A 21,544-nucleotide genomic window follows, 5' to 3' on the forward strand; every position below is an offset into this window, starting at 1 on the left:
TGGGTTAGGTGTCATCACAACTAGTTGAATTTTGGATCGTGACATTAAGGCACTAATAATTGATTGTATATAAATTATAAAAAAGGCTTGTTTAGGGCGAGTAATACAAAATTTTGACAATTTTAATAAATAAATTTCAAATATTATATAGGAAAGAAAAAATCTCTATTAAAAACAAGATACTATAAGATGTTTGCAAATGGTTCCCCCGTTACCTCTCTCTCACTATCCCTCAATTACTCCTTGTATTCCCATTTTCTCCCCTTATTCTGCCGGATATTCAAACGAGGACGTACCTCTCCTTTAGAAAACCATGTTTAATTATGGTTTTTCCTAATTAAGTAATTCTTTGTTTTCTCTAGATGACCTTATCTTTATATACACCATTCAACATTTTTAGGTTCTTTGGCTCTTTCCATATACATCAAAAGCCCCCATATTTTGGATGTTGTACGTGGCATCAGTTATCTAGGTACATTTTATTGCCGGTTGCCATCATTTGGAAAACTTTAATTCTAGTTACTGCTTGAGTAATTCCGATACGTTTATTGTCAAATACTAAATCAGTTTCTTTCAAATTTCTTGACATTTTTGAAGGGTGTGGCATTCTCAAGATCAATCTTGTGGTGATTTGATCTTTTAGATCGTAAAAGAGATGAGTTGTTTTTCATGTTTTTCGTCACATGAAAAGAAGTCGTCTCGAAACTCACGTAATAACAAGAGAAAAGAACCTTCGCCTGCAATTCATCCTCATGGAGAGACCCTATTGCAACAACAAACATCGAAACCAAAGCCACAAACACAAACACAGCAAAATCAGCAGTCTCGGTTTGGTAAGAATGTTGGCTTCTAACATTATTCATAAAATTACATTATTTACTTTTCTAGAATATATTTTTTTTTGTTGGGGGCATAAATCTTCATAAACATATAACTTGAGGAAACTCCAATTTGAACATCTGTGCTATGCATTCGGCTTTTCTATCCGCAAAGCTAAGGCGGAAGAAAACGTGATTTCTGGTGTCGCAGGCTACCTTTTTATATATCTTCCTCTCCCCCGGCGTTCTCAAAGCGATTGCTATCCTTTTTTCTTGCTTTCATCTTGTGTTAAGGATGATAATGGAATTTGATTTTGTTAAAAAAGATCACACTCCATATCTTCCTTATTATATACGGTTTAAGTTTATTTCTTAGAGTCAATTTCACATGCACATTATGAGGCATTTTCACAATGACCAGAAAAGAACATTGGTTAGATTGCGTTCTAGCTTAGACATCATGATGCAATTTTATGCAATCTCAACAGGACATTTTTCTTATAACGATGATGTTTGAGTCAATTTATGTTTGAATTAATTTATACATACATCAACTATTCAACCAAGTACATATTACCTTCTATCAATACAAATATCGATAACTCTGTCCACCAAAATCTCAAAGATAAATATGTTGATTCTGATAAATATGTCACACCAACATCATTTCGATTGATATTTACTTGACATTACTTTGTGGTAAATATCAATCGAAATGATTCACCATCACCTTTTATTGCACAAGTATTTCCACATACGACCAGGCAAAGACTAATCTTTCGGTTGATGCTTTATTTTCAGAGTTCTTCTAAATCATGATTTTTATACAATTTGGCTTTTCCTAGCCAATATACATAAGAGTATACAATCATACTATATTATAAGTAGGGAAAATGCATTAGTACCCCCTGACCTATAGCCGCATTTTCAACTACACGCTCTAACTTTGCGGGGATTTTATAATCCCCCCTCCCTCCATAAACTATTTTAAAGTAGAATTATTTGTACCCTTAAAGTTTACGTGGCAGAGTGTGTGTATTTCACTCTCCTTGGGAGAGTGAGAAGCAGGAAAAAATGATTTTCAGATTTTTCTTTTTGCTTTTTTACCATTTTTAGTGAGATATATAATTTCTTACTTTTTTTTTCCTTTTCCTTTTTCTTTGTCTTTTTCTTTTACTTCTTTTTCCGTTACTTCTCTAATTCCGACGGATATTCATTCGCCGACGACTTTGTCTAACCATTCTTCTTCTATTTATTTCTGTTTTTCTTCTTCCTCTTTCGATCATTTTCACACACAAATTAAACTCTCAGAAAGATCTATTCATAAGCAAAGCAAAATATACTCAGATATGGATGGGTGGGTGGGGGGAGGGGGTTGAATTCATCATCAGAAAACCTTCCCACGCCGGAAACAATGGAGGTATTGAAATTTTAACTTGAAAAAGTCTTCTTCTAACCTAGCAGACGCACTTATACTCATATTATATATCATCACACACAAACCTAAAGCAAATAAAAAGAATATATTGAAAATATATTACTTTAAAGTAAAAATTATGATGCAACTATTATCAAAGCATTGCTTTGACATGAATTGTTTTGTGAAAATCTGCTATTGTCTAGGTTGGAGGAAGTTATCGGAACACCATTATTTCCCCCTACTAACAAAAAAGAGTAAGAAAAGAGAAAACAAAAGAAAAAGAAAAGAAATGGAAGGAATAGTATAAACAAAAGAAAAAACGAACTAAAAAAAGGATAAAACGCTTGCCGACAAACTTATCGGAGAAAGAAACGAAAAATAGTTGGTGACGGACGGAAGAAAAATTATCGGAATTCACAGTTATATACATGATAAAGAAAGAGAATGAAAAAGAAAAGGGAAAATATTTGGAATAGAATAAGAAAAAAAGAAAAGAATACTAAAAAGTACAAAAGAGAAAAGAGAAACGAAAAGAAAAAAAAGGTTTTTTTTAATGAAATCTGATGTATCAAGCGAGTGTGGTTCACTTTCCAACGAAAATTTGGTTGTGGTACTTTAAGGGTAAATTTATTTGACTCTAATATAGTTTGGGGGTAATAAAAACCCCGTAAAGATAGAGTGTGTAGTTGGGAATCCGGTTATAGGTTAGGGTACTTATGCATTTCCCTTATAAGTACGAAGATCAAAAGTTGAATGTGAAAGGCTAAAATGGCCCTATATTATTATTGGACTTTTTGGCCCTTAATAGTTATATTAATAATACCTTTAAAATTAATAAATAAAATATGTAAGCTATAAAAGTTAGTTTTCTAACGTTAAATTTGCCTTGAATTGTCAAAGAATTGATTAAGGTACATATATGTAAATTCTTCACTGTACAAAGATCTTAACATCTCATGCGTGTAATAGTTTTTAGAGCTAACATTTATAGTTCTTATAATTTATCTTCCCCTTCTATTTTTCTTAGCTTAAATATTTAGATTGTTATGATTTTTAAGTACAATTATTTTCTTATAAATGCAATCATGATTCAAAACGCTTTACCGTCCATGTACAAAACAATGTCATTTTTTTAATTTTATACTAATTATATGGGATACACGTGCAACGCGCGTGCACAAGAACTAGTGATTATATAAGGTTATATATACACATATTATTAAAAAAGTTCATATTTTAAATTTAATTGGTTGACGGGACAATTATTTTGGTTAATTCTAATAAATCAAATTTCCCGTTTTGTTTGCAGAAGCCACACACCAAAAGACGTCTTACAAAGATGAAGGCAACAACAATACTGCAGCTCAAACTTTCACATTCAGAGAACTAGCAACAGCCACAAAGAATTTTCGCCAAGAATGTCTAATAGGTGAAGGTGGATTTGGACGTGTTTACAAGGGCCACCTTGACAAAACTGGTCAGGTACTTCAACATTTGAAACTTTTCCTCTATGGTTCTCGTGTAAAGCATTTGACCAAATGGTCTCAAAGTTTGATTTAGTGGTAAGGACGCAATACGTGATGTGTCGATTAAGTGTGTCGAATAGACTAGGTGATAAAAGTGTATTTCCTCTAATAACTTAAGATTTTAGATGAGATGATCACACACTTCAACATGATATTAAAGCAGGAAAAGATCCTGGGTTCAAGTCTCACCGTTACCCAAAAATGATTTCCACGTGCTTGGCCAATGAAAAAAAAAAAGAATGAAGCCTGCACGTGAGGGGTTGTGTTGAAGAGACTAAATAATAAAAGTGTGTTCTTTCTAACAATTTAAGCTTTTAAATGAGATAGTCACACACTTCAACAAAGTGCTCGTTACGCGTTCGACTTCTTCCATATATATTAATTAAGTTGGAATGAGGGGAAATTTGTGCAAATGACCTTTTTTGAGATAACTATTTAAATTCTATTTTCTTGAGCCGATGGTATATTGAAAATAGTCTCTCTACCTTTTCAAGATAGGGGCAAAATTTGTGTACAAACTACCTTCTCTGGATCCTACTTATAAGATTACGCTGAATTTGTTATTATTGTTGTTGTTATTTAAATAAATTCTTTCCCCACCGGCGGGTTATTTCCCAAAATTTCAAACTGTGGCCCCAACTGGAGCCAGACTCCCATAGGGGATTTCTTCAATATTAAAACAAAAAACGTAATTAAATAAGTAAATCGATTGATGCTGAAATTATAGTAACTATTTGTTCATTTGTCTCTTCAGGTTGTAGCAGTGAAGCAGCTTGATCGCAATGGATTGCAAGGAAACAAAGAATTCCTTGTGGAAGTGTTGATGTTGAGTCTATTGCACCATTCAAATCTTGTAAATTTAATTGGATATTGTGCTGATGGAGATCAAAGACTTTTGGTGTATGAATACATGCCTTTGGGGTCATTGGAGGATCATCTACTAGGTACTTATTTTACTTTTTTGTTAACACATGTTTGATATCTGCATTGGGCCCGACAAAATTCGGATTTGCACTGAAAAGTTTCATATTAGAGGAGTGTTAGGGTAAAACACTCCTTAATAAAGGCGTTGTAGCCCTCTGATTAAGGATGAAGGATTATTTACCACTCCACCACAAACCTTGTTGGTTTTCGAAAATTATTTTTAATTATATAGAAGATTATCTATATTAATGAAATGTAGAAACAATGTTTTGGCTATTAGGAGAGTAGAAAAGTTATGCTTCTTCTTAGATATTTAAGGAAGAATTAATGCTGCTAAAGTTAGTGAAAACACATTCAAATGCTCAAGCAGGGAATAAATAGGATTGAAGAAACAAGCTTTTCTTGGATGTGTTTGGTGGACAATTGTTTTTCGAAAATAAATCATTTTCTGATGTTTGTTTACCAGCAAATATATTCAAAAGCAACTAATTTTCACCAAAAGTGGAAAATGATTTCTCTCACTATGTCAACTCTTAACTTTGTACCACAACTCCAACCAACACCTGGTTAAAAAAAAGTTTCAAGAAAATAATTTACCATAAAATATTTACTAAAAACTAACTTCCGTCGTACCAAACACACTTAGTAGTGTATAACAAAGTCAAAACTTATTCATTATCCTCCTCAATGATATAAGAAGGTTGAAAGTAGTGAACTGGAAATATTCCATTTGACTAATATGCAATGTGTAACATTAACTCTTTATTAATGCATGGAAAATTCTCATACTAACAAGAAATTATTGATCATTTAGGGAATTTTACATAGTATAGCTGTCCCAAGATAATAGCTGACAAATGTATAAAGGGTAACTTGGTGCACAAAGTATCCCGTGTTCACGTAGGGTTAGGGAAAGGGCCGCACTAGTGTTGACAACCTACCCTAATGAAGCATTAGTAGTTGCTTCCAAGGCTCGAACCCGTAACCTATAGGTCATCCGGACACAACTTTACCATTGCTCCAAGTCTCCCCTTCCTAGTTGGCAAATGTATAATTTTGCATATGAATGTATAATATACATATTTATGCACAATTAGAGTATATTTTCTTGCATATTTGACTAGCAGCTGCAATTATTTTTGGTTGACGGATCAAATGTGTTAAAAAAAATCATTCATAGTACATTTTTTCAGATCTTCCACCAGGTCAATCTCCTTTAGATTGGTATACAAGGATGAAAATAGCATTAGATGCAGCAAAAGGTTTAGAATATTTACATGACAAAGCCAATCCACCAGTCATTTACAGAGACTTGAAATCCTCAAACATATTGCTAGATAAAGAGTACAATGCAAAACTCTCAGATTTTGGATTAGCAAAACTTGGACCTGTAGGAGATAACACACATGTTTCTTCTAGAGTGATGGGAACTTATGGTTATTGTGCTCCAAAATACCAAAGAACAGGCCAATTAACTGTAAAATCTGATGTATATAGCTTTGGTGTTGTTTTATTGGAGCTAATTACTGGGAAAAGAGCAGTTGATATTACAAGGGATGGCCATGAGCAGAATTTAGTTACTTGGGTAAGTGAAATATTTTCCTTCTCCTTTTCTGCTTTAAACATATGGATTTAACTTATATACATGATTGGATTTACTTATCTTTAGGTAAAGTGACAGAGTAATTTTAACATTTAAACAGTTAATCTGACCGGTTATTTGTGTGACAATCCCTTTTCTTTATTTGCCTTGTCAGTGTATATAAATTGAATTCCATATGTACTTAACTTATAAAAATATCCGTATAAAATAATGTTTATTATTATTAATGTATATATGATAGCAGATTAATTATCATCTTTACAAGGTTATTAATTAATATTTATAAATATTTACTTGTAATTACCCCATGTGTTTATGTTTTATTAAAAAGCTATATATTTTTCCATGATATTATAGCAGACTTACTATGAAGATATTACTGAGATTTACATGTAATTACGTTATGAATTTAAGTTATATATACTGACAATATAAAGAAATATTACACAGTCGTTACAATTTAATCGATTATACTAGTTAATACTTATATTTTCGGATCAACATATCAAGTTTATTATGAAGATTTACCTGTTGTTATAGGTAAACTTTATCTGAATGATAAAAAAGATTTATACTATCAGTGCACAACACTTAAACTTTCATCTTATAAGTAATATAGTTGTGTAAATATTGTAGGCATTTGCACAAATGACCTTTTTTAAGGCCACTCTTTAAATTTTGTCCCTGTTAGCCCAGTGGGCTATTGCGCGCAAAACAAATGCATCCAATTACTTACAAAAAGGCGAATTTAGACTAACGTAGGAAAAATTTAGAAAGAGGTACAAGAAAAGGTCATACGGTGCAAATATTCTTATTTTTACATGGTCAATGCATATAATGGAATCCTTTGCTTCGGTTATATATTTTTTTTCTGGCTGTCATTACTATTTTTCTTTTCGTAGTTCTTTGTCATAATTGCTATGATTTTGCTTTCATTGATTCGATGGTCTATCGGAAACGGTCTTTCTACCATCACAAAGTAGGGGTAAAGTCTGCCTACATATTACCTTCGTTATACTCCACTTGTGAAAATATACTGAGTATGTTGCAACAACAGCATACCCAGTATAGTCTCACAGTACAAGTGGAGTCTTGGGAGGAAAGCGTGTATGCAGACCTTACCCTTACCTAGAAGATAGAAAGGCGGTTTTTAATAGACTCTCGGCTCAAGAAAAGATGAAGAGAAAGCTAAGCAATAGTAGCAAGCATGTTTTTGTAATGGATATAATGGACACTGAAATCATTTGTTGTTATACTTGTTTTAGGCCGAACCCATATTAAAAGACACAAGTAGATATATAGAACTAGCTGATCCAGTTCTTGAAGATGACTTCCCAAAGAAAAATTTCAATCAAGCAGTTGCTGTTGCTGCTATGTGTTTACAAGATGATGCAGCAGTTCGTCCATTGATTAGTGATGTTGTCACTGCTCTTAGTTTCCTTGGAGAAGAACCCTATAATAATATTGGATTAATTGGTTCATCACCAATAAATAACAACACTACTACTTCTCACAAATTACAAGTTCCAATTGATGAAAATCATAAAGAAGAAGAAGCAATAGCTGAAGTAGAAAGACAAAGAGCAGTTGCTGAAGCCATAGAATGGGGTTCAAATTCAAGAAACACTATGCAAGATCACTAGCTTCTTGTGGTTCTTAACTTTGATATCTAATTAGGCTTTTATTTGGATTTCAGTCGTCCGGAGATATCATGAGGAGAGTCAAGCGGCGAAACCAGAAATTTTCGTAAGGATATTCAAACTTGAAAGAAGTGAAAAAAAAGTTCCCGACAAAGGATGTTAAAGTATAAGTTATACATATCTAAAATCTAATATTTTATGTATATACACCGTGTAATTTTTTAACGAAGGGTAGTCAATTGACCACCATATAGCTTCGCCCCTATAGGAGACGACGATCTAGAGCCGGTTCTGTGAATCAAAGTTAACCGGTTACTTTTGCTCGTATTATGTATAAATATGCACACAAAAAAATATAATATAAAATTATATTCATTCTGAAGCCACTAACACTAGAATATGGACCTCGGATCATGAGGTGATGGAGGAATGATAATCAAGGGTAGTAAGTGTTGATTTCTTGATTAGTATGGAGCCAAAGTAAGATTAGATAATTCAAATATTATTATTTTTTTGGTAACTAAATTTTTGTATTAATCACCTTTGAAACTGTACAAAGCCATAACTAATCTGTCACGACCCCAATTCACCCTCTGTAGGATGTCGTAATGACACCTAGTCTTAGAGTCTCTAAGATTAGGTAAGCCTAACAAATTGCGGAAATACACAAAAAGAGTATGAAACTCAAACCCCAATAGTTGTAATAAATGAAAACTGCAAGTAAAAAAACTATAATCTCCCAAAATATGATAGAAACAAGTCACAAGCTTATAAGAGAAATACTAATATCTCTATACATCAGAGTCTACTAAAATAAAAAAAATAACATGATAAGGATAGAGGGGGACTCCGAGGTCTGCGGACGCTGGCAAATGTACCTTGAAATCTCCACACACAGATACGACTAAGTAAGCCTAACAAATTGCGGAATTAATGAATAATAAATGAACTCCAATCTCAATACATGATATATAAATATAAAACTGCCATTCAATAATTACAACTCCCAAAACTCGGTGGAAATAAGTCACAGGCTTCTAAGAGCAAATACTAAGTGTCTCTATACACTAGAGTCTATATAAAAATAAGGAAAGCAATATAATAAGGATGGATGGGGGCTCCGAGGTCTGCGGACGCTGACAGATATACCTTGAGGTCTCCACGTGCGGTCCAACTCACTGGTATCTGGGCTGGTAAGAAGTACCTGGATCTGCACAAAAGATATCTAGAGTGTAGTATGAGTACGCCACAATGATACCCGGTAACTGCCAAGCCTAACCTCGGTAGAGTAATGACGAGGTCAGGTCAGGCCCTACTGAAAATAATAGCAAAAGTAAGACATAGGATATATAAAATAACAAAATGACTGAGAAGTGAACAACATAGCAAATAGAGGTAAACAACAGGGGCGCTCCCGAGGTACCGCCCCGTAGTCCCAAAAGTAAATATGCAGTGCAGGAAGATCTCCCGAAGAATCGCCTCATAGTCCCAAAAGTAAATATGCAGTACAGGGGGATCTCCCGAGCAACCGCTTCTTAGTCCCAAAAGTAAATATGCAGTACAGGAGAATCTCCCGAAGAACCATCTCATAGTCCCAAAAGTAAATATGCAGTACATGAGGATCTCCAGAGGAACCGCCTCGTAGTCCCAAAAGTAAATATGCAGTACAGGGGGATCTCCCGAGGAACCGCCTCATAGTACCAAAGTAAATATACAACAGATATCCGAAGAAAATAACAAATTTACAGCAAGAATCTCACAGTTAAAGATTTAAATCAAATTAAATAAGCAGGTAATTCAGCTAATCATGTTGCACATATTGCAAGTAAGAGTTAGGACATGTAGGCATGTGATACTAGTCTAAACATGATCACTACATATACTGAAGCAACTTAGTTAAAGAATTTAAAATAAGACTACTCAGCAAGAACCGATATTTCCAAATTTAGCCCGTGTACGCACTCGTCACCTCGCGTACCCGATGCTCACATATCACAAAATGTTACAGCAGTATCAAATTCTAAGAAAATTTCTCCCACACAGGGTTAGACAAGCCACTTACCTCAAGTCAAGCTCAATCAGTCAATAAGAATGTCTTTCCCTCGATTTTCTGACTCCGATCGGCTCGAATCTAGTCACAATTAATTTGATTCAGTCAATACAAATTATAGGAACAAATTCCATATGAAAATATAAATTTTCCAACAAAAATCTGAAATTTAACTCAAAAATTACCCGTGGGACCCACGTCTCAGAACTCGAAAAAAGTTACAAAATGTGAACGCCCATTCAACCACGAGTCCAACCATACTAAATTCCGACATCAACTCGGCCTCCAAATCTCACATTCTTATTTTGAAATCCCTAGGCCCAAATCCTCTAATTTTACCTCAAAAATATGTAATCTAGTCGAAATACTCAATGATGATCCAATATTATTGAATAACAATGATCACAAGTGACTTACCTAAAGTTTTCCCGTGAATTCTCTCTGAAAATCGTCCCAAAACCGTGTTGGAAATGTCCAAAAATGATAAAAACTCGGAACCCTCTGTTTTTGTACCGCTTCTGTGGAATTTTTAACCGCATCTGCGGTTCCGCTTTTGCGGCAAAATATCCCGCTTTTGTGACAGCCTTCGCTTCTGCGGACAAGGAGTCCGCTTCTGCGATGAAGCGTCCGCTGCTGCGGTCCCAAGCACACCTGCGATCCTTCGTCCGCATCTGCGGTCGCGCAGATGCGGAATTTTCCTCCGCACCTGCGGCCACTGCTCCATTCTCCCTTTTTCCGCTTCTGCGCTCCCACGCTCGCTTCTGCGAGCCAAATTCCGCAGGTACGATTACATCAGATGACAGAAAGTTTCCAACTTTGTTCTAAGTCTAAATTTCGATCCGTTAACCATCCGAAACTCACTCGAGGCCCCCGGGACCTCAACCAAATACACCAAAAAGTCCTAAAACATCATACGAAGTTATTTGAAGCCTTAAATCACATCAACCAACGCTAAAAACATGAATCATACCTCAATTCAAGCCTAATGAAACTAAGAAATTCCAACTTCTACATTTGATGTCAAAACCTATCAAATCATGCCCGATTGACCTCGAATTTTGCACAAAAGTCATAAATGACATAACAGACCTATTCAAATTTTCAGAATCAGATTCCAACCATGATATAAAAAAGTTAACTCCCCGGTTAAATTTTCAAGCTTAAATTTCTATTTTAACCATTTCAAGCCAAATTTAACTACGGGCTTCCAAATAATTTTTTGGACACACTCCTAAGTCCAAAATCACCATACAGAGCCATTAGAATCATCAAAACTCTATTCTGGTATCGTTTACACATAAGTCGACATCCGGTCACTATTTCAACTTAAACTTTAAACCTTGGAACTAAGTGTTCTAATTTATTCAAAAACTTCACCGAACCCGAACCAATTGCCCCGACAAGTCACATAACAACTGTAAAGCATAAATTGAGCAGTAAATGGAAAAACGGGGTTGTAATACTCAAAACGACCAGACGAGTCGTTACATAATCAAACATAGTTAGCTATCTAAAATCTACATATCAGTAAACTCTGATCTATACACGCCAGTACATAACTGGATTCTAAAATATGAAACTCGGTATCAAAGCATTAACTCTTGGTGCTGCTCTTACATGACAGATATAAGCAACTTCGCGCGTAATTATTTCCCAGCTCTAGTACTTCTTTTCAAAAATTCTATGGTTCATTTCCATCCATATAGCATAGACACACTCAACGTACACCATTCTGAAAATTTGAGCTTGCTGTAATTTTCCTTTGGCATTGTGGATAGCCCATTCTATGGGTTGGCTCCAAGTCTGCACTGCTATCCCTTTTCTTTGCAGCCATTGCTGCATTTTGCTCCATATAGCCTTAGTAAAATCACACTCAGCAAACAAATGATCTTTTGTTTCCATTTGATTCTGACATAGTATACATGTAGGTTCCACGGTCAATCCCTAGTTCACCAGTCGATCTGTTGTAGATATTTTTCCTTGTAATTACAGCCACATTGTAAAAATTGCTTTAGGTCTGGCATTATTCTCAAACATAAGACACTTCCAAGGCACTGACATCATTGTATAGATGAGCTGTTAGTAGATTGAATTGATCATGCTCCGAGTAGTTGTGACAGGAGGTATCAATCCCAGGTTCTCCTTGGCTTCCAGTATTTTCCTAGTGATCCAGCTTGCTTGTGAAGGAATTGCCATGCCCCTCAAATGTTTGCCTTTGACATAATAAGCATGAATCCATCAAATCCACATTTTATCCTGTTTATGAGCTATGTCCCAGCATGTCTTGATTTGAGCAGCTTGATTCCACAGTTTTATGTTGATAAGGTTTAGCCCTCCCACCGACTTAGGAGTGCACACCATATCCTATGCCAACAGAGCTTTCTTAGTGATTATGTTACTCCCCGGCCATACATAGCTTATACAATAAGCATCTATAGTTTTCAGTATCTTTACAGGTATTAGAAACAATTGAGTCCAGTAGGCCTGAATTCCAAAGAGCACAAATTTGACCAGCTGAATTCTGCCTGCATACGACAACTTTTTGGCAGTCCAAGAAGTTATTCTAGTTGTGATCTTTTCAATTAGTGGTTGCCATTGTAATAATGTGAGCTTCTTTATTGATAGAGGTACCCCAGGTATTTGAAAGGTAAGGTTCCATGCACAAAACCTAAGTGGCTAAATATGCTGTCTTGAATCTCTTTCTTAACTCCACCAAAATACACACAACTCTTTCCAAGATTAGTCTACAATCTTGAAGCTTCAGAAAATTGGCTAAAACACTTGTGTAGAGCAGTAATAGAAGTTAAGTTTCCTTTGGCAAAGAGCAGTATATCATTCGCAAAACTAATGTATGTAATTCCTAGTTTTGCACACTTTGGATGAAACTGAAAGGATCTATTTTCTTTCAACTCGTTGAGCTTTCTGCTTAGATACTCCATAGCAATTGCAAACAGAAAAGGAGACATTGGATCTCCTTGTCGAAGACCTCTTGCTGCATTGAAAGGTTCACTTGGATCACCATTGATCATCACAGTATAGTTTACTATTTGGACACACTCCATTACCCATGTAATAAAATGCTCTGGAAAGCTAAGCTCTGCAAGCACCTGCCTCAGAAATGGCCATTTTACAGAATCATACGCTTTTTGCAGATCAATTTTTATCATGCATTTGGGTGGTACATTCTTCCTTGTGTAAGATTTGATAAGCTCGTGAGCAAGAATGATATTGTCAGCTATTTTCCTGCCTGGGCCTCACAAATGATGTCTGGTACCACACCTTGCAATCTGGAGGCTAATATTTTAGCAATCATTTTGTATAGGACAACATGCAATAGGTTTATACTCTTTAACTAAATTTGGATTATTAGTCTTTGAGATCAGAGTGATGGCTGTACAGTTTATTGCCTTATACAATTTTCCAGTTTTGAAGAATTCTTTTATAGCTTCCACTACTTCTAATTTCACTATTGACTATACTTTCTTAAAGAAGTATACATTATATTCATCCACACCTGGTGATTTGTCATTTCCTATTGAGGATAAGCCTTCATAGATCTCATGTTCAGTCACCTCTGCACATAGTCTTAGTCTTTGTTGATGTGAGATGGTTGATCCTTTCCTCCTAGCGATCTTGTTGACTGCTGGTAATGTATGAGCTGCAGATCCCATTAAACCTTTGTAGAAGTTCACTATTTCCTCTTTGATTTCCTTTGGCTCAGACAGCTTTTTGTTACTGAGTGATGTAAGTTCTGTTATCTGCTTTCTCTGAGTCCTCTCCTTGATCAGGCCTGAAAAGTATTTGGTATTTAAATCCCCTAGCTTGATCCAGTTGGCCTTGGATTTCTGTTGTAAAGAACTTTCTTCAACCATATACCATTTCTCCAGGTTTTGTATTAAATCTCTTTCTTTTTCCAATAGCACAGTAGTACTCTTCATGTGTATTTGCTCTTGAGTGATCACTAGCTCTTGCCTAGCCTTTTCAATTTTCTGAGTAATGAACTTAAACTCTTTATTATTCAGCCTCTTTAATACAGGTCTGAGACTCTTCAGCTTCATCTAAATGTTCTTCATCTTGACTGTGGTATAGTATGGTTGCCAGACATCCTCAACTACCTTCATAAATTTCTCATGATTGGCCCATACATTGAAAAATTTGAAAGGTATCTTGATGTTACTGCTAGAAGAAGCCAATGTTAGTAGAATAGGGGCATGATCTAATATAAAAGGTACATCATATTCCATTATCAGATGCCCCCATGACATTATCCATTCATGATTTCCAAAAGTCCTGTCCAATCTACTATAAATTCTGTCTGATCCTAGATGTTTATTGAACCAGGTATAGTAGTCTCTTCTCCATTGTAGTTCTATTAGGAGCAATTCATGCATGCATTCAGAGTAGTCTTTAATTTCAGTATATGTAATTGGATTACCAAACAGTCGATCATCCTGAAACATAACTGCATTAAAGTCCCCCACCACAAGCCAAGGTTTATTAATACCTACTGCTGCTCGTGTCAAGTTATCCCATAGTGCTTTCTATGCTCAATAGTATTAAAATCAAATACTATGGTGAGATAGCAATTTAGATCCCCTACTTTGCTTATGACCTCACAATGAATAATTTGGGCTTCGCTTTCAATAGTTTAACTTTACACCACTGTAGATCCCAGACCAACCACAATATTCCATTTATTGCAGTTTGGTAGTTAGTGAGCATCTCCCAATTAGGTACTATTTTTTTGCTAATCTTCATGGAATTGTGCTCCTTTGTTCTTGTTTCTATCAGCCCTGCCAGTCTAATTTTTTTGTTTTTCAAGTAATTTCTTAATTCCTTCTGTTTATACCTCTTATTCATTCCTCTAAGATTCCAAAATATCCAATTCATTAGATAGTTTGGACCCCCCTCCTCTACCTAGGAGTAGTCCTTGGACTTCACTACTTCCTCCATATAACACTTCAAATCCATTCTTGGTTGGAACAGAGCATAGGATGGGGAAGTTTTGTAGATTGAATTCTGGACTTACTTCCAAAGCTTTCCCTCTGCTCTTTTCTGGTCTCTCTTCCACTCTATTAACAGGGGAAGTATTGTTCTGTACAATCTGCTTCTGGATCTATTTTTTGCTATCTTGCTCGCCAGAGAATTCTGCTTGATCACCACCTGTTGAAATCACTTGCACAGGTCCCTTGTACTTCCATTCTTGTGTGACAGTTTTAGTATTCCTCTTTGTTTTGGGTTGAGGGATATGTTGCAAATCCAATTTATCTTTTTCACGACAAGTATGGCCTACTAGTTGACATATTCCACAGTATTCATGCTTCCAATAATAGGTCACAACTTGTTGAAAGTGCATGCCTTTTGGATCAACCACTGTAACTTCAGAGGGAAGTGGACGACTAATATTTACTTCAACCAACATTCTTACAAAAGACATCCTTGTTTGCTTTGTGGTACACTCATCTGCAAACAAAGGAGCCTAAAGCACTTGCTATCCTGCTCAAGGATTTGCTACTCCAACAATTCATTGGAAGGTTGGGGAATTTGACCCATAGAGGGATCTAAGTGGGAAATTCCTTATTGAAATCAAAATCCGTTGTCCAAGGTTCCAAAATAATAAGGCGATTACTGATGGTGTATGGTCCAGCATAAAACAAATAGTGTGTATATCAGTAATTGAGTTGAATCGGATCACATAATATCCCTCTTCATGCAAATAGACATATGGTGCTTCTATATTCAACCAATTTTGACTAATATACCTACTTATGGCATTATATCCTGGTGTATCTCCTATGATGTAGGCAATTAAAGCACACCTCCATTTTTCTTCCTCTGGTTCGACTTCTTCTACTTCTAATTGCACTACAGTTTGGCCATTTACAATTTGTGGTGGGATGTAGGATAATGTCATACCATTTGTTGCAGATCTATTTTCTTTGAATAGATTTGTCCATGCACCCACCTGTTTTGCTGCTTCTACTATTTGTTCAGTTGATTTCTGCTCTGAAGTCACTGTTTCATTGATTTCCACTGCCTTCGATTCAGTATTTCTCTGAATTATTGCCTCTGTAGTAGTCTTCGGAGGTTCATTCATGGTTAGCTTCTTTGAAATCCCACTAGAGTTTGATGTAGATCCTATTTCCACAAATCTAATCTCTTCTGCCATTTGTACAAAGGAAGCCATTGTTGCTGCCTTAAGGGTTCCGTCACCTTGAATTCGAGCTCCAACTGAGCTCTCAAAGGAAACTATGGGCACTTTTTTTGGTCTTACTCGACCTCTTCCTCGTCTCCGTCCTCGCGCTCCTGCCATGGACGCACTGACGTATGTTTAGCTAACATGCGCCGAGAGCATGAGTGAGAGTAGAGAGTTTTAAACTAGGCCCAAATATTGTGTTTGTTAAAGGAAAATGGATATATTGATAACCATATACAGTCATTCATTAAGTAGCCCAAACAATTAATCTTATACTGCCTTTGCAGAAAGAAGAACAAACATTTAATTTGCATATAGGGATGGCAATGGGGCGAGGTGGGGCGGGGGCGGGGCGGGTTTGAGCTTAACCCACAAAATTTCTAACCCGCTCCGCCCCGTCCCGTCCCATTCCGCACAACTTAATTTTGAAAAAAAAAAATATTTTTATCTTTTTTTACTTTCAGTTTCTTTGATCAGTTTACTACTTTAGCGTCTACAATTATTTTACAATATATATATATATATATATATATATATATATACACATATACATACACACACACAAAAAAAAAACACACATATCAAATGTATCATCTTTAAATATGTTTCAGTATTATACGAAATTTCATCCTTATTATTTTCTTACGCTTTAATGAGTTCTAGTTAATTTTATATTTGATGCAGTTTCTCAAAATTTAATTTCACGGAAGAAAATAAATCAGCTCGTGAGAAAGCTAGAATTAAATGAAAGCAAAGTTCAATTCAATCCTTCTAAACTCACAAATTTGGTAAATATTAATTTTATTCACAAAGATATAAACACTTAGTGGGGATAACTAGTCCAGACATTACGGAAAGTAATGAATTTTATGGCTTTGATTTTATTTATTTTTCTAATGAAAAAGTTTGAGACATCAAAAATAACAAGAAAATCTGATATTTTCTTTCCATATGAACCAGAAACGTTCATACTCAATTTCATTAACAGATTGGATCAATTTTTCTTCCAAACATAGTTAGTTTCAAAATGTGAAAGGAGAAAACCCACAACCCGTCCCGCCCCGCACCTGTATAATGCCAAACCCGTCCCGCCCTGCATAAGTCCAAACCCGCCCGCCACGCCCCGCCCGATTGTCATTCCTATTTGCATATAACAACCTCTTGGCAAAAATGTATTATATAATTCGATCCTTCTCCAAGCCCCGCACGCGCAGAAATTTTGTATACTAAGCTGCCTTTTGAAACCTCTGACGGAGCTAGACATCGTATTCTTTTTTTCTATTTTTTTTTGGGTATTAAAATCTTTCATAAGCTACATTGCTTAAATTTGCCAGAAAAAGAATTCATTTTCTTGATTTGCATCTTCCCATACTAACAAATCTTTTTTATGTCTGTGACTTCATTTGCCTGCATATTTGGTTGTCTCTCTGCAAATGCATATGATATTAGGCGAATTATTACTCCAATAATGAAATGGAGACATCCTGATAAGAGCGATTCCTCCTTTAATGGGCCATATGCGAGACGAATTTAAATTAGTTCTGTCAGTAGCAACTTTGCATTAGTCAGGGCAGTAGATTTCGAATATCATATAGTTATATATACCCAAAAAAGGTCTTATTATTCACTAAAAACTCATTTCACTTAGTAAAACTCACCAAAAAAAAGGAAGAAAAAAAATAAAATATGCTCACATAAACCATGATAACAAGTTTTATTTTTTTTTCATTTAGACATAGGTATTCGATATCCGAAATTCACTGGACCCGATTAATTCGGATTCATATCGGATAAACCCATTAAAGGGGTAAAGCGCCCCTACGAAGAGTGGTAAAAAAGTTACTACTTGTACAATTCCATAATCCAAATAAAAAATGCAGAACTTATGACTTTGAAACCAGCAAATCCAGCCTTTTTTGCTAGGGTTTCAAATTCTTCTTTTGTTCTTTCTTTCCCTCCAGGAGTAACTATCATCATAAGCACATCAAGGAATAATGCATTCTTGGAAATCAGATCAGTCTTTGGATATTCTGGCTTTATATGTTCAACTAGCACCAATTTACCAGAGTTAGGTAAAGATTTCCAACAATTCTTCAATATATTTATGCAATCATCATCATCCCAATCATGGAGTACATGCTGCATATATTTTAAAGTATCAATAGAGTGATTGACAAGATTAAACATTTAGAGGCTAATCTAAAAGTTAAATTTAATAGGTTCAACTTTTAAGATTTTCAGCAGTAAAATCATTGTACTGTTAAAAGTATGGATTCAGTTATAAGATTTGTTGAGATTTTAATAGGTTTTAACGTATATATCATACTCAATTTCGAAAGTAATGGGTTCAGATGAGTCATTGTAGGCTACATCCGCCCCTATAAACATTGGTTCCCCCTAAGGTGGTTCCATGAAATTAGTGATCTAAAGTTAACTCTTAATTACAGGAGTTAAATTTATTTAATAAAATCTATATATGTTTTTATTTGAATTTTTAATAACAATGATATATGTCTGAGTCATCTGGCATGTACCTTGACCATTTACCGGCTATCAGCTACTTTCTACCATCAGAAGTATCAGGTAACTCTACTCATCATAAGTTTTAAAGAAAATTTGAGGTTAAGGTCATTTTTTAAAAATTCTCATCTCTGATAATCTCAAATTTTACCACTAATTAAAAGGTCAAAATAAAGTCATTCATTTTGAATATTTCAAAAACAGAGAGAATATTAACCTTCATGAAGATTGCATCTCCTTGTGGAACAGATTGAAACATATCTCCTGAAACATGCTCAACACCTAGCAAGAAAGAAGTTGAGCTCTTTATAATAAAATTACTGAAATGAAGGTGATTAGTGAAAAGAAGTGCACATATATTCTATGATTAAAAGAAGTTTAAGTTTTATGTAAAACGTAAAAAATATTTGCATAATAATCAATATTAATGTAAGGTGATTACACGTAAATTTTGTATGATAAACATTAATAAGGAGATATTATATTATTACAGATAAAACTATACTAATAATACAAATTTTTCTGATACTGTCAACATTATGTAACTTAAATCCTACCGGAATAAGAAGGAGCATTCTTGATGAGTTTTATGTACAACGTGAAAAAATATGTATATAATAATCAGATCACTAATAAGGTAATAAACATTAATAAGTAACCAAATAAAATCAGTGCTTGACATCTACCACAATAAAATTATACTCATACTATAATATATATATATATATATATATATATATATATATATCTTGATACTGCCAACATATATAACTTAAATCCTACCGGGATATGTAGGAGCAATCTTGAAGACATGAGGGAGATCAAAATTAAATGTATATATATCTTGATAATGTCGGCTTATATAACATAAATCCTACCGGGATATGTAGGAGCAATCTTGATGACATGGGGGAGATCAAAATTAACACCCTTAATATGAGGATATTTGGAAACTATAGAAGCTATTGTTAAACCAAGTGCACCTCCAACATCTACCAATTGTTGTACTTCTTGAAAACCATTGTAGGACTCAAGAATTTTATTTATGGTTTTTCTGTTGATGCTTTGTGTAGATCTGTTAGTTACCCCTGCATATCTACTGTCCTTTCCATGATATTCAAATACATCCATTCCATGGGCCTTATTGAACGGTATTTCTCCTTCAAGAATTGCATCCTTCAAGTGAAACCTTACAAAGTGAATGATTTTCCATTCATAAAAATGAGATTAGTACATATACCGCAAAAGAGTTTAAGTTCTGTGCGTTGATGCTACAAAAATTATTTACATATCATGCCATCATTAGGTAATTAATTAGAGGTAAATCTATATGACAAACATTAATCAATATATGCTAACTAACCTACTATCACAGGTAAAATTAGACCGATAGTGTAAAAAATCTTAAAATTATAAGTGCATGAAACCTAAATCGGTTGAAACATAAAGCAAGCTACAATAAGTTAAAATACACTAAAGGTGTGTTTGGTATAAAGGAGAGGAAAATAAGTGGTCTTCTTACTTATTTTTCTTGTATTTAGTTAGATAGCAGAAAATATTGTTTGAAAAATATATAATTTACGCAAACACTATGGGAAACCAAGTGGGTAAGTGCGGGGAGGCTGGTAAGTCGAGGTCAAGGGGTGGCAGTGATGAGGGTAGGAGTTGGCCGGGAGTGGGGTGGAAAATAAGGTGAGAAAGGTTAAAGAAGAGTTTTAGAAAATATTTTTCCTCCTTTTGGTAGGGAAATCATTTTCCTCCAATACATGAAAAAAATATTTTTCAAAACATTTAAGGCGACCAAAAAACATTATCAATTAAAAACCTTTTTACAGTATATATAAATTAAATTCGTTAAATTTTTAGTAGTGAATTGTAGTTCATACCAAGAAGTAACCATGGCTTGGTCATTCAACAAGAGAAATGTGGGAGCAAGTGATACTCCATCTTCATTAGTGACAAGATTTCTACTGAGAGATGTCAAACTATATAATAAACTTTGTTTAACTCCATTTTCATCCTTATAAAGTGTGAAACTCAACAAGGATTGGCTAGCAAGAAAACTCAAAATCTTTTCAATCATAAGTGGGGCTTGAGGGTTTTTTGTTGGAATTTGTGAAGCAATTTGGGAAGAGGATAATTGTGCATTTGGACCAGCTTTTGACAAAAGATCAAATATACCAAGTTCCATTGTGACTTTCAAGACCATGTTAAGAGCTAAACCAATTGGCAACTGCATAACACTTAACAAATCTTCCTCTTCATTGGACATAATATTCTTGTTTTGATCTTTTGATATGTCCATTTTTCAGATTTTTGGGCACTGATAATTCACTCAAAAAATTTAAAGGATCAAAACATATATTATGGAGTTGTTGAAGACTTTGTTCCTTTTATAGCACTATGGTAATTATTTAACTAGCTAGTAGGAGTACTATGAATCAAATAATATTAGAAAACAAACAAACCAACAAAAAGGATTTTAGAATTCATGGGAAGAATCTAACTATGGCATCTTTACTTGTTCTACATATGAAAGACGGGTCAATGGACAATCAGTAAGACATGTGGCCTAGGCTGTGACTTTCATTACACTTTGAAGGGATGACTGCCTAAGGTCGTCTCAAGTGGTCAAGCCTACTTCATAATTTGTCGCAGTAGGGCATGCTTCGCGCGACCCCCAAAAAAGGTTTAGGAGCTCATTATACTTAATTGATTAAAAGTACTAATAAACATCAAATGCTAAAAAGATACTTTAAAAATGTTGCAACTGATTTTGAAAAATAAACAGTTGTTACTTGGATAAATATTGAAATTGATAATAAGATGTTGGTTGAAAAGTGGCAT

General features: G+C 34.7%; 3 protein-coding genes across 3 annotated transcripts; 1 reads left to right on the forward strand and 2 right to left on the reverse strand.

The window, feature by feature from the left end:
* Window positions 1-333: 333 nt before the first annotated feature.
* Window positions 334-8,306, forward strand: LOC104112841 (probable serine/threonine-protein kinase PBL25). The gene is made up of 6 exons (XM_009622881.4): window positions 334-472; window positions 598-833; window positions 3,548-3,720; window positions 4,519-4,708; window positions 5,882-6,273; window positions 7,557-8,306. Exons 2-6 carry the CDS (start codon window positions 656-658, stop codon window positions 7,932-7,934), a joined length of 1,311 nt encoding a protein of 436 aa, XP_009621176.1. The 5' UTR covers window positions 334-472; window positions 598-655; the 3' UTR covers window positions 7,935-8,306.
* A 4,419-nt stretch (window positions 8,307-12,725) lies between these two features.
* LOC104112845 (uncharacterized) lies at window positions 12,726-14,039 on the reverse strand. Its single transcript, XM_009622885.2, has 2 exons — window positions 13,461-14,039; window positions 12,726-13,088 (listed from the first exon to the last, which is right to left on the reverse strand). The coding sequence occupies exons 1-2, from the start codon at window positions 14,037-14,039 to the stop codon at window positions 12,726-12,728; spliced, it is 942 nt and encodes a 313-aa protein (XP_009621180.2).
* Window positions 14,040-17,864: 3,825 nt separating this feature from the next.
* LOC104112840 (myricetin 3-O-methyltransferase 3-like) lies at window positions 17,865-21,066 on the reverse strand. The gene is made up of 4 exons (XM_009622879.4): window positions 20,584-21,066; window positions 19,576-19,886; window positions 18,915-18,979; window positions 17,865-18,316 (listed from the first exon to the last, which is right to left on the reverse strand). Exons 1-4 carry the CDS (start codon window positions 21,000-21,002, stop codon window positions 18,020-18,022), a joined length of 1,092 nt encoding a protein of 363 aa, XP_009621174.1. The 5' UTR covers window positions 21,003-21,066; the 3' UTR covers window positions 17,865-18,019.
* Between the last annotated feature and the right edge of the window lie 478 nt (window positions 21,067-21,544).

The sequence above is a fragment of the Nicotiana tomentosiformis genome, chromosome 2 (genome assembly GCF_000390325.3).
Source record: "Nicotiana tomentosiformis chromosome 2, ASM39032v3, whole genome shotgun sequence".
NCBI lineage: Eukaryota > Viridiplantae > Streptophyta > Magnoliopsida > Solanales > Solanaceae > Nicotiana > Nicotiana tomentosiformis.

Excerpts from the sequence above, each read along its gene's own strand:
- LOC104112845 (XM_009622885.2), bottom strand. The coding sequence starts at position 14,039 with ATGAAGCTGAAGAGTCTCAGACCTGTATTAAAGAGGCTGAATAATAAA. Across the intron at positions 13,089-13,460 it reads ATGTATACTTCTTTAAGAAA|GTGCTTGCAGAGCTTAGCTT; the intron begins GTATAGTCAATA and ends TTTCTGAGGCAG.
- LOC104112840 (XM_009622879.4), bottom strand. The coding sequence starts at position 21,002 with ATGGACATATCAAAAGATCAAAACAAGAATATTATGTCCAATGAAGAG. Across the intron at positions 18,980-19,575 it reads GATTGCTCCTACATATCCCG|GTGTTGAGCATGTTTCAGGA; the intron begins GTAGGATTTATG and ends CTTTCTTGCTAG. Across the intron at positions 18,317-18,914 it reads GAGATGCAATCTTCATGAAG|CATGTACTCCATGATTGGGA; the intron begins GTTAATATTCTC and ends AAATATATGCAG.
- LOC104112841 (XM_009622881.4), top strand. The coding sequence starts at position 656 with ATGAGTTGTTTTTCATGTTTTTCGTCACATGAAAAGAAGTCGTCTCGA. Across the intron at positions 3,721-4,518 it reads ACCTTGACAAAACTGGTCAG|GTTGTAGCAGTGAAGCAGCT; the intron begins GTACTTCAACAT and ends TTGTCTCTTCAG. Across the intron at positions 6,274-7,556 it reads AGCAGAATTTAGTTACTTGG|GCCGAACCCATATTAAAAGA; the intron begins GTAAGTGAAATA and ends TACTTGTTTTAG.